This window comes from Physcomitrium patens, chromosome 23, assembly GCF_059467195.1.
Source record: "Physcomitrium patens ecotype Gransden chromosome 23, ASM5946719v1, whole genome shotgun sequence".
NCBI classification, from domain to species: domain Eukaryota; kingdom Viridiplantae; phylum Streptophyta; class Bryopsida; order Funariales; family Funariaceae; genus Physcomitrium; species Physcomitrium patens.
The window spans coordinates 5,968,034-5,979,871 of record NC_143432.1 but is presented as its reverse complement, the minus strand read 5'-3'; the positions used below and the strand labels follow the sequence as shown (position 1 = coordinate 5,979,871).

Below are 11,838 nucleotides of genomic sequence, written 5' to 3'. Positions count from 1 at the left end.
CTTATTTTCACAATCTGTGGAGGACAGAATCCATGGAATTATAAGAGTGCATGTTCAAGGTGAAAAATGATAACCTTGTCTGATATGTAATACATTACAATATCCGATCATTCCATTACAGACAGACTATTTTGTAAATTTTGACGAAGTTAAAGCATTGCCACCAGTTCCTCAGAGTATATGCACTGAGAGAACCCACCATGGATCCCGTGCCTCAACAACTGCACTGAATGTGCCAATAATGGATATGCACAATAATGAGCAAATTCATTCATGGTTCTATTTTACTATCAGAATCAAGAATGGGAACAGGTAAGAAGAATGGAGCAACAATTGTGCTCGTTTTGAATAGCTCATGTGCAAACAGAATTTTAGATACTCGAGACTAAAAATTTGTTACATGAATGTTCCATAGTATGACACATAGAGGATTCCGACACTAGAATAATTATTCTGTGTATTTGATTATTGTTCAAAAGTACTACTACTACTGAGTAATTTGATTGTAATGTAAGAATGGGTTTCGTTTTATTGGGTTTGACATTTTATTTCAATTCCATTGTGTAAATCAAAAGGTTGATTACAAAAAATTAAAAACATGGGCATCAATGATTTTAAAGAAAATCAAATTAACTATTTGATAGTTGTAGAATAATATTAAAAAAACAGATTACAGATGTATTAACAAGTAAATTTGTAATATCATTTTTAAGATTAAAAGTTTACAATTTTATTAGTTTTTCTTTGAATTTGAAAGTCATTATTAGATATGAATGTAATTTGTGATTAAATTGTATAATATATCTATTTATGTTACTGTTTACATACTTTAAAGGTCATACAATTTGAAACAATTATCAGATATTATATTTGTATGTATTTAGTTCAATATTTCATCAATTTTCAAAGGATGATATTAAACTAAAGTGAAGTTTACCTTCTTATACACACAAGAACAATATTTAAATTGAATTGTTGTAATCACATGTATATGTTTTTACCTTATTATTTTAAATCATAGGAATTACCACATCAAAGTAAAAGCATTGAGAGAATTATATGTTGATTAATATTAATGTTGATATGTAGAAAGCATAGTCATCTATTTTTGAAATTCAATGCCCTTATAATAACTTAAGACAAAATATCAATATTAACTATTGTTGGCTTATTCTATTTTTGAAAGTAGAAGAAAGTTGCATAGAATTTTTTTTTTATCCTTTCATTCAAGAAATTTATTGAGATGTTAAATTGGATATATATGTCAAATTATAAAAATTGTGACTTTTAACATAATTAATGGAATTTGTGATAAATATGCGTATTCATGAAAAGAGCAAAAAAAAGTAAAATACTTAGATAAAATGTTTATTTACGAATCTGAGATTGTTCCTTGGTAATGTATTTGAACAATCAATTTTTTCAAATTCTAATATAGCTGTCAAATCATTTGTCTTTTCTTCTACATACCATTTTATATTTATTGATTTAACTATACAAACCATCTTAAGCAATTTTTTTTAATCTTTACATTAGAACAATGTTTAATATGTTTAAATTAAATCAAACAAAAAAAATCTAGTATATATAATTATTAGTGTAATATATGACATGACAAGTAAATTAATTGAAGAAGAAGAAGAAGAAAAAAACCAACAAACTAGTCATTAAGTTATATGTTTTTTTTTATTTATTAATTTAAATAGTTTATTACACATATAAAAAAATTTATGTTATCTTAGGTGTTTTAAATATTATTAAGACTTTTATTTATTTTGAATATAATATTTTTTAATAGATTACAATTCATCTTAGTTGAAATACAATATGACATTGGAAGGTTTTTAAGAATTTAAAAGCAAAATAAATAAAGAGAATAAAAACATTGGAATTAATATATATATATATATATATATATATTAAAAAAAAAAAAAGCCTGAAACAACTAATAATGTGTATATTTGGAGATGTTAATGATATTTCTAAAAAACAAATCATAAAAAGGAAATTATAAAAGAAAGAAAGAAAAAACCAATTACTGCTTCATCTAGGCTCGTTCTTAACAATCAAGTGGTTTGTGTAAAAACATTTGAATAGTAAAAGAAAACATTCTATTTCTATTTTTTAAAAAATATATATAAAAGATAAAAGTATTACAAATAGGCCTATTGAACAGAAAATTATCTTCAAGTAGTCTTTGCTCCTCCAAATCAACATAAAGCCCTGTGCTTTATATATGCAAAATGTATCTCTTTAAACCAAACTTTTCACCACACAATCAGATCTTCAAAAGCTCTTCATAAGCAAGCACTATGCTCTAAAGAATGACAATAGGTACAAAATCAATACCTTGACTTTGAGTGCCTATATTGCTTTTATAAAAACCTCAAATCATACAAATTTTACACCAAAGCTATATCCAAAATCCTAAAATTAATGACCCCAATCTCTAATGTTCAAATGTCTTCAAATAGTAACCCTAATTCCTAATAAGACCTCAAGCAACCTCCTTGAAGTCCATTGAACATGACTTTTGGCCAATAGGAATAGATATTTTTATCTTCCATCTCCATTCATCCATATGGTTGGCTTAACTATCTCTTTTTATATAAAAATTCTTCTTTAATCCTTTTTGTAATAAATTTTATATGATGTGTGCCTTAAACACCAAACAAAAGAAACAAAACAAGATTTTAAGAGTCACCAATGTCTAATAAAAATGGCTCTAAATATATAAAAACTATTATCAACATAAATCAACCTCAATAATAGCCTTTTTAGACTAATTACTTCAAAATTGCAATCTAACCATATTTTGTAATCAATTAAAATCTAATAATGTGTCTTTCACTAAATTATATAATAAACTATATATTAAATATATATGTGCAATATTTTTATATGATAGACAAATTACAACACAACAACATAGACTTTGAACTTCATTGTTGACTTCTTCCCTGAGTATAGGAATAGTGCCTCTATGATTCACATTAGAAATACGTGAGTTTTCTATCTTAAGAATATTGATAAGCTCATAAAAATTTGTAATAGTTGCAAATCTATTCTTATTTTTGTGAAGAATACAATCCATAAATTATTTTTTTATAGACAACTCAAATAAATTCAAAAAGTTAAATTAGAGGAAGAAAATTTTTAATCTCTAATATCGAGTAAAATTTCTACAAAAAAAGATAATCGACTCTCTTTAAGAAAAAATTCAAATGTTAATAAACTAAAAGTTAGATTAAAGATAGGTAGTCCATAATATTTAAAAATATAAAAATAGAAATTGAATAATCTACTTACTTTTAAAATAAAACAAGAACAATGAATTATGATTTTTATTAAATTGTCAAAGACATGACTCTCAAAAAACTAAAAGATCAATATACACTTATGTCATTCAAATAGATTGAAGAATCATTCAAAAATAGTATAATATTAAACTAAAATGATTATTTCTAAAGACAAGAAGAGTTGAAAATCTTGAAACAAGATTAAGGCTAGAAAGACATTGACAAGTGTGAAGAAGGCTTCATTCTTATTTCTATTTATACTATTTAATTAAGAGCAACATGGCGATGTTCTATAAGACCTCTAACACATGTTCACTTTGCAAGATATATGTCTTAATTTGCAATGCAAGTTTCCTATGTGTACGCCACATTGTTAGCTTGTATCACAAGCTATCAATACGTGCAACATGTAGCCATGTTGTTGGCTAAGTTTATAACCTACCAATCAACTACAAACATATAAAAAGTCAAATATGCATCTATGAATCTTCTAAGAAACTTTGCCATAAGATAATATCAAATCTATTTACATTTATCTTTTATCTAATACTTTTTATCTAAATAAATATATATATTTTTGATAAAAGATTTGTGCTTATACTAACGAGAAGCTAAGTACATTGCTCAACATTGTCCAAAGAAGCCACACAACCATAAAATAACGAGTATGATTGCATATACAAAACATAAAAGAAAACAATGGAGAAATATTGAAACAAATTATATGAAGTTGCAATCATCAAAGAATGACCCAATTCATGAATGGGACACAACAGTGATGTATCCATTCAAACCTCAACATGGGGCCACTTTTAAGCATTGTGGAATGTTTCAATTTGACCCAAGTCCTAATTGAATTCAAAAGAAACTTTATATCATCAATTAAAACACAATCTGCAGATTCTCGTCTACAAAACTTTGTAGGTGGGAAGTGAATGGTGGAAGTAATACCGTCAATTCCACAGTTTCTTCCTGTTCCCTTGCCCTGAGTGGCCCAGATTTAGACCGGGTCGGGCCTCCCACGGCCAGGCCGGTGAACGGTTCTCTCTATATTTAGCCCCTTTTCTCACTGTGGGTTGACTGAAACAGCGGTGACCGGACCTGTGGTTAAGGATGTCGATCGCGTGGAGCCCCTAAACCGCGGGCTGCAGTGAGGACGCCCCTTTGCGGATGGAGCTTCTGGTTTCTTCTGTGAGCTTCCTCGTCGTCGAAGCTCCATTTCCTGGCGATCTGGACCACCGTTTTCCGCTTCGCAGGCGCGTTTCGCTCCGCCCTCGTGATCGCTGCGACGTCGTTGTCACTCTCCAGGTGTGTGGGTTGTCCTTTGCGCGTTTCGTTTTGGGCGTTAGGAACCAATTTTGCGAGTATTTTTTAGTTAGTCTTTGAGTGTCGAAGCGGGTCTTCCCCTTGTAGGTTCCGTGGTTTCGACGGGGAGCAGGGGGCGAGGAATTGCGTAGTGGGGTTCATTGCGGCCCTTGCATGTGGGATTTCGTGCTTCGTTGCTTGGGTGCCGTTGGGTCAGGCCTGTGCTAGCGATTCGTCTCCTCACCCTCCTTTTTGGGTTTTACCCTAGTCTTGGTGTTCTGGGGTGTGTTGTATAGTTCTTTTGGGGCTAGACAGTCTGGTTATCGTCGTGTAGGTCGTGTTGTCCATGTTGGTGAATTAGTGTTTTAACTGTCGGGGCTGTTAGGGGTCGCAATGATCCCACCGAAGTGAAACGTTTACTTTTCGTGGAGTTGGGGGGTTTGTTCACATTGGCGATAGGTATGATCTGTTAGAAACGCTTGTCCGATCCTGCTCTAGATGGCATGTCTTGGAGTTTTGCTTGCTTTACCTTACAATCTTGGTTCCAGGAGTCCACGTTTAGTAGCCTCATCTGTGAGTATAGACTTCACCCCACATGGTTTATACAAATATGCAGGTATGGCCGTTGTATTGCGTCCAATGTCCAAATCTTTCTAATACCTCCTGGATGGTATGTTTGTGAAGCAGGCAGGTTTGATGTAGTGGATTTATGCGCTTGTTTTTCCCTGTAACGAGTAGCCGTGTTTCTGTGTGTTTTGCAGTTCTTTCACGAGGGGAAAGAGTGTGACATCTTAGCGCACTCTATATCTCGGACCATTTGGGTGGCTCTTTGAATACATTGAAGAACAGGGTCGATTCAGGGGAAGCAGCCATGCCCTCCGAACTTCTCAGTATTCAGCCTGGGGAGCTGAAGTTTCCATGTAGGTTATGGTGTCCACTTCACCATCAGTGCACATTTTGTGTGCTGTATCTTGTGTACGGATTGTGTTGTTCATCGCAAATTCCGAGAACCGAAGAATTTTTGTACGAAATGCATAATGCGGCATATATTCTGATGTCCATTAATGGGACACACATCAACTGTGCACAAATGCACGTTAGTATTAAGCAGTGTTTAGGTTTAGGTCTGTTTGAGATGTCTTTATTCAGAATCATTTTTGTGTGCTCAACTTTTTCCTTTTTTTTTCAATACGTACAGTGGTTTTATCAGCTGTTTACAGAATGATGCAGAATGAAACTCGTAGCGTAGTTGGTACTTTAGTAGAGTATTTTTGAAGAATCAATCGAGTTTTGGAGTGTTGTACTTATCACGCTTGGCTTTATCAACTTGGCTGTGTAAGAAGTGATGGCCTTTCATGCCTCTACGTTCAGATATATCCGTAGCAGGAGAGCATGTTTCTATCTATTTTGTGAGTTCACTATCCTGAGTTACATTCCGTTTTTCTGATGGTGATCGAATTCATTTTCTTGTTACAGTTGAGGTGAAGAAGCAGATATCAGCTTCGCTTCGGCTCATCAACTCTACCGATCAGTATGTGGCTTTCAAGGTGATTAGCAGAGCTCACTCCTGAACAGCTTCTACGCACTTGTCAAGTAGACTATAAAGTTGCAACAGTTGATACGTTAATACATGGTTTTGAAAAGTTTGTGTAAAGATTTTGAAGACGGATTGAAAAGACTGTTTAATGTATAACACCATTGTCCTTTGAAGAAGTGTTGTAGTGATTTGATTGTAGTGGGTAGCGTTTTGGTGTCGAGAGACAGGAACCTTTAGTGTGAAGGTCATCCGTACTTTATTAAACATCCATGCCTTTCGATTGACTTTCGTTGGAAACTATCATCTCAAAGTTTTAGCAAAAAATGATATATTCATTACCTGAAAAATACAGTATCCTGCTTGTTTCAGGTCAAGACGACTTCCCCAAAGAAGTATTGTGTGCGGCCGAACACCGGCATCGTTCAGCCTCATAGCAGTGCAGAAGTTACCGGTATTAAACTTTATCTGTCCTCGCTAAGTTGCTTGTCATTCTGTTTTATGACAGTGCATAAAGTTTTGATACTAACAGTTTATATTTGTATTTTATGTTTTATATCTTTTGTTGAACTGCAACAAATCACCAAATGTTGTGCGATACTTCTTTTTGTTTGAAAAGCTTTAGGGGTAGAGTTTTGATCTGTTTTGTCATGTGTTGTCAGTTACAATGCAAGCACAGCGAGAAGCTCCTCCAGACATGCAATGCAAGGATAAATTTCTCGTTCAGAGTGTAATAGCACCAAACTCGGAGGTTACTCAAGAGATGGTACTCTCACTTGCCCGATCTTTGATATCTTAGTTTTATCTTGCACCCTGCATGGTGTCCATGCGAATTTAAAGGAGTAATTAGACGCCATTTAGTTTTTGGTTATTTTAGTGCTTCTGTAAATACACGGTAGGTCTTCGGCATTTCTCTGGATATTACTTGTTTTATTCTTGAAGATGTCTTCCTTGTTTTCTGTAGCAGTTCATGTTGATCCCTGTAGGCTCTCAATGTGTACCTTTGTTTTTGCTTTGTTTTAAGTTCAATGTCTAAATGATCTGTTTCCTAAAGAATCTTTGCTTCCCTTTTTGAGCTCTGAAAGTTCAGTTATTGCCCTTCTTGAGTCTTTAGTTTTTGCTGGTTTTCTGTGTTTCAGTTCTCAATCATTAATATATTCCTTTACCTGTGCAGTTCAATAAGGAAGGAGGAAACGAGGTGCATGAAGCAAAACTGAAAGTTTTGTATGTCTCACCACCTCAACCACCATCACCTATCACAGAAACAAATGAGGAAGAGGGGAACTCACCAAAAGCTGCTGCAGTGATAGATAATGGTGATCGGCACCATATACTCCCCGATCTGGTAACCATTCATACCTTGTATGCCCATCCTATTGTGTCTCTTACAACTGTAATACCAGATCTTAGTATGGAAGGCGTTTGAAATACTGATCTGTTTCTTATTCACTTCTTTTGACAGACGACAAAGACTGAGAATGAGTGGAAATACAAGTTGAATGAGGTACGCTCTTACCTCTGCGAACAAGACTTTTTTCACTGTCTTACAATTAATTCATTATGTGAGAAGTATTACCATCTGTGGGTTTTTTTGTTATCGGAAACCAGGAACTCTAGGTTATTGAGCTGTTTTATTATTGACTGAAAATGAATTCTCATGGGACTGTATCTTCGATGTAAGGCAGTGTTGTGATGGAATTGCCGGCATTGCCTTGTATTTAACAATCACACATTTCGTACATGGTCCTGATATTACTCGGATTCTTGCAGACAAAGGCATCTCTTAGTCTTCTGACGGAAGAACGAAATCAGGCTGTGCAAAAATGTCGAGCCTTGCAGCAAGAGTTGGTTAGTACTCAGATCCACGTCAATTTATGTGTGTTTTGCGAAGGATCCTAGTGGTTGACAGTATTTGTCGTGGTTAGTTATGGAACAGGAAATAATCCTGATGTGCGACTGTTAAATTTTGATTACACTTTGTTCTTGCATGTTTCTTGCTTTATAAATGTGAATGGCTCAATCTTTTAGCATTTTTCTTGTTTTCAGCTTACGTACAAGAGTGGGAACTCAAGATCTGGTGGAGGTTTAGCGCTAAAAGATGGTCAGAAGTCGCAATCAGGATTTTCGTTCTTGTTTGTTATGCTCGTTGGCCTGTTGGGCGTGCTTATAGGCTATCTCCTCGGAGGCTAGATCTTAATTTTGCACAAAGTAACGTGAACAAAAGTAGGGTGCGAAGTAGGAGCTGCGTTTAGTTGGCTCAACGTGTATGGGTACCAGGAGCTTGTTGGAGAGAAGTCCTGCTCTCTTTGGAGTTTCTGGAATAGGTTATTTTGTATCTATGGTACAGAGGTTAGGGAGGTTCTTTCCAGCACCCACGCCCTCAGACGCTGGCATGAGCATGGGTATGGGTTGTCCTTGGTAATGCGAGTAGGTTTTGATCTGCACTGGTAGGCACGGTAGAGATGATTTTATTCCTTATTTTAATTTTTATCCATATTTAGTTCTCAGGAATAATTCGTTCTCAATGATGGAGTTCACCACTATGCTGCCTTCTACTGCCCGATACTTTTGTGCAGGTTTTGTAAAACACTGGTTACGTAAGTCGCGTACTATTAAGTAATAGGATGGGCAAGGCGCCCGTACTTTGGTCCGCCTTTTTCTTTGAAAGATGAGGTTTTCTGTTTAAGATTTTTTTTCAGTGTCCCCAATATATCTTCATTGACATTTCCGTATGCATCTCATACGAATGCGAAAAGCCTGGACTCTCGCTCGTCTGAACCATGAACTGCTCGAACTATTTTTGCCATCCTTTAAATCTTCTATGCATGGGTTCCTTGAAGCTGGTTATTATCAGCTCCTTAGTTTTGAATTATGGGCAAGGAGATCGAGAAATGGGTGGAAATATCATATTGTCATAAACATGCTAAGTTATGTCACATTTGTTCCCTATCAGTTCAATTTTCATCAGACATGTAACGAATGGTGCATCGGCTCAAAACGGCCATTGAAGTAGATTCGAAAATTATTTTATCAAGTACTGATCAACTCTTTGATTTGAAAGTACTTAGCACTGCGAGACATGATTCTCCATTTGTCCAGCCGTGTGAAACTCGTCATGATCACGTGTAGAAGTAGCTAGGAACTATCCTCGATTAGTAGTGATATTTAGCAAGCGGGATCAGATCAGGAAATACAGATTCTATGCACACGAACTTTTGACGCTGTTTCCACAGACATCGACTCTGAGCTGAAAGGAGTGGGAAAGGTAGGGGCGCAGCATTGGAGAGCGTGCATTTGCCCGTGGAGAACTGTACCATTGCCGAGGCTATCGTGGTGGCAACATTTGAGGCATGCCAGTGCATATCAAATCCACTGAATTTCAAAATGTGAAGAAATATGGGTGTCTGAAAAGTCTCCAATTCGATTGCTGACAAATCAGCAGGCCATTAACAATTTGTGGGGCGACACTTGTATATATATACATGTTTCGAAGTGCGAGATTGAGAGGCAACAATCGCCATCTCATAGACCCAGCTCCACATCTGCTGTGAAAGTGAATTTCCTCAGAACAGGTCAAAGAAAAAAATTCTGTACATTACAGAGTCTGAATTAGACTTGATTACAATCCATGCTTTGAGCTATTTCAAAATCTTCGTCACGCTCACTGTATACTTTGTAGTACCTAGGTAGCCACGGTCCTATGCAACCCGGCAGTACTTATGACGTTTCCAACACCTGACTAACGTAAGCTCCAACGAAGAGTTCAACGTTGCGACACTCAATGCTTGTGGTGCCTCTCTCCAAACAAGTTCCTTTTGATGCGTCCCAAGTAGAAAAAGGGATTCACGTAGTTGATCTTCCTCTTCAATTTCCACTTCTGGTGATCCACAGGGTGCATCACCTTGTGCTTCTTCAAGTTCCATCTGTACTTTGGGTTGTACCTACAAGAATTCGAAGTCATCTCAGCACAGCAGCAATAGAATGCAACTAATTAATCAGCAGTATCTTCCTAATACTCATGGATGGGATCTGCCATAACTCTAGCCCGTCTAAACAGGGTTTCCTAAATTTCTTGACAGACATGGTGATGCGGAGCGAGACAGACTCGCAAGTGAAGACGTGAGCTAGAAGTAATTAGGGCTACAAATAAACTTTGTCAAAATCCAAACTAACACAAACGTCAAATGTTGCTCTGATGTGGAAAGCATTTTCAAATAATGCAGAACTTTCACGCCGTACATGAATTCCCGACGGATACAAGCACACGAAAACTGTCGTTCGTCAAGAAGTGCACTATGCTTTCACTTACCGGTTCAAGCGCCATCTGAGCGTCCGTCGGGGGTGTGTGGCCATATTAATGCGCGCATCCGCACGTCTGAGAGCATCCATTTCGCTAAACTTGTCTTCCTACACTCACTCCAAACAAGAACAGCTCCTCTTCGAAAAAGGCAATAAAAAGTATCCCCTACAGGTTCTCTCAGTCTTCACTACCAAACCAGAATCCAACCAAACACTTGCCGGATTCCTCCACTATCAACTCCAACACTAGAATTGTCAGATGAATAACTTCACTGAGTCTTGAGATCAATATATATACATATATATTGTTCCAGCACCACACTATTGCGCATCCAACATGAGTCTCTTTCCTTGCAGATTCTCAGCCAGTCCTCAAGTGAACAATCCAAATATCGACCGACACATCCGTCCCACGCGTCTAAGGACGGTTAAAAGACGCAGTTTTGGAGGTGGGGTGCGTCAAGTCGGTGCTTGAGAGGGGGGTCTTCGTGGTAATTGGACACCACCGTACACGGCAATGTACATCGAATATTGTGAAACCCTGCAGAATCTTCCTAGATTAAACTTAAATTGCTTACATAAAAACAAAAAAATAAGGGGCGGTTAGGTTTCTGATTGCAGATGTTGACCAGTGCCCAGTGGAGCTGCGCGCTTGCAGATCGGCGGAGCCATGCACAACAAAGCAGCGCTCTTAATTGAAGCATCTTCAGCATCTTCAGCATCTGGATGGAGTAGAGCACTTTGAAATCGACCGAATTACATGGTTTGGCAGGTTTCAAGCAATCCTAAAAAAACCATTTCTTCTTTGTCCGGCGAAATTTCATGCTACGAAATCTTAGTGTCCACACGATCTATTACTATGGTTCAAGCATGAAAGTAAATTCAAGAGAAATCCACGAACCACTGAATATTCACTCCATCACTACTAATGATCATCTTACGAAGACCCCTGGTACTTGAAACTGCTACCGACTCTGGAGAACCATGTAATTCCTGAAAATATTCCTAACAATACCAAGTTAAAGAAATCGGTGTAATTAACAATTTATAGATTTTAGTTTTAGATTTTTTTAGTTTCTTTTTAAGTTCTTTATTTTATTTTGTGATATAATACAAAAATGACTAACATTTTTAAAGCTTACAAACAATGGAGGAGCTTCTACTTAGACTTATGTATAATGAAACTTTATGAATTAAAAATTTTTATCTTTAATCCTTTCATTAGTTTCAACTTTATTTTTTGCTTCATAAGATAAATAGTATTGCTTAATATATATATATATATATATATATATATATATATATATTTGTCTTGTACAATCCATGGAAATAAATAACAAAATTATAGTGAACATTTCTTTGAAGAAAATAATTGTCTTGTTATTAAGGACATAAATCACA

At 36.0% G+C, this 11,838-nt stretch overlaps 1 protein-coding gene and 1 long non-coding RNA gene across 4 annotated transcripts; one reads left to right on the top strand and one right to left on the bottom strand.

Moving 5' to 3' along the window:
• The first annotated feature begins 4,492 nt into the window (after positions 1 to 4,492).
• On the top strand, positions 4,493 to 8,805 carry LOC112276005 (vesicle-associated protein 1-2). 3 transcript variants are annotated; one of them, XM_024506913.3, is made up of 9 exons: positions 4,493 to 4,607; positions 5,366 to 5,524; positions 6,081 to 6,151; positions 6,511 to 6,592; positions 6,801 to 6,904; positions 7,313 to 7,483; positions 7,601 to 7,642; positions 7,909 to 7,986; positions 8,185 to 8,805. In XM_024506913.3, the coding sequence occupies exons 2-9, from the start codon at positions 5,476 to 5,478 to the stop codon at positions 8,326 to 8,328; spliced, it is 741 nt and encodes a 246-aa protein (XP_024362681.1). In that variant the 5' UTR covers positions 4,493 to 4,607; positions 5,366 to 5,475; the 3' UTR covers positions 8,329 to 8,805. The 3 variants fall into 3 exon arrangements, with proteins under 3 accessions (XP_024362681.1, XP_024362683.1, XP_024362682.1); XM_024506915.3 differs by having other exon boundaries at positions 4,503 to 5,220; XM_024506914.3 differs by lacking the exon at positions 4,493 to 4,607 and adding an exon at positions 4,708 to 5,063.
• Positions 8,806 to 9,711: 906 nt separating this feature from the next.
• On the bottom strand, positions 9,712 to 10,699 carry LOC149986503 (uncharacterized). The gene is made up of 2 exons (XR_016500410.1): positions 10,448 to 10,699; positions 9,712 to 10,079 (listed from the first exon to the last, which is right to left on the bottom strand). It is a non-coding gene; the product is annotated as an uncharacterized LOC149986503 (long non-coding RNA).
• Between the last annotated feature and the right edge of the window lie 1,139 nt (positions 10,700 to 11,838).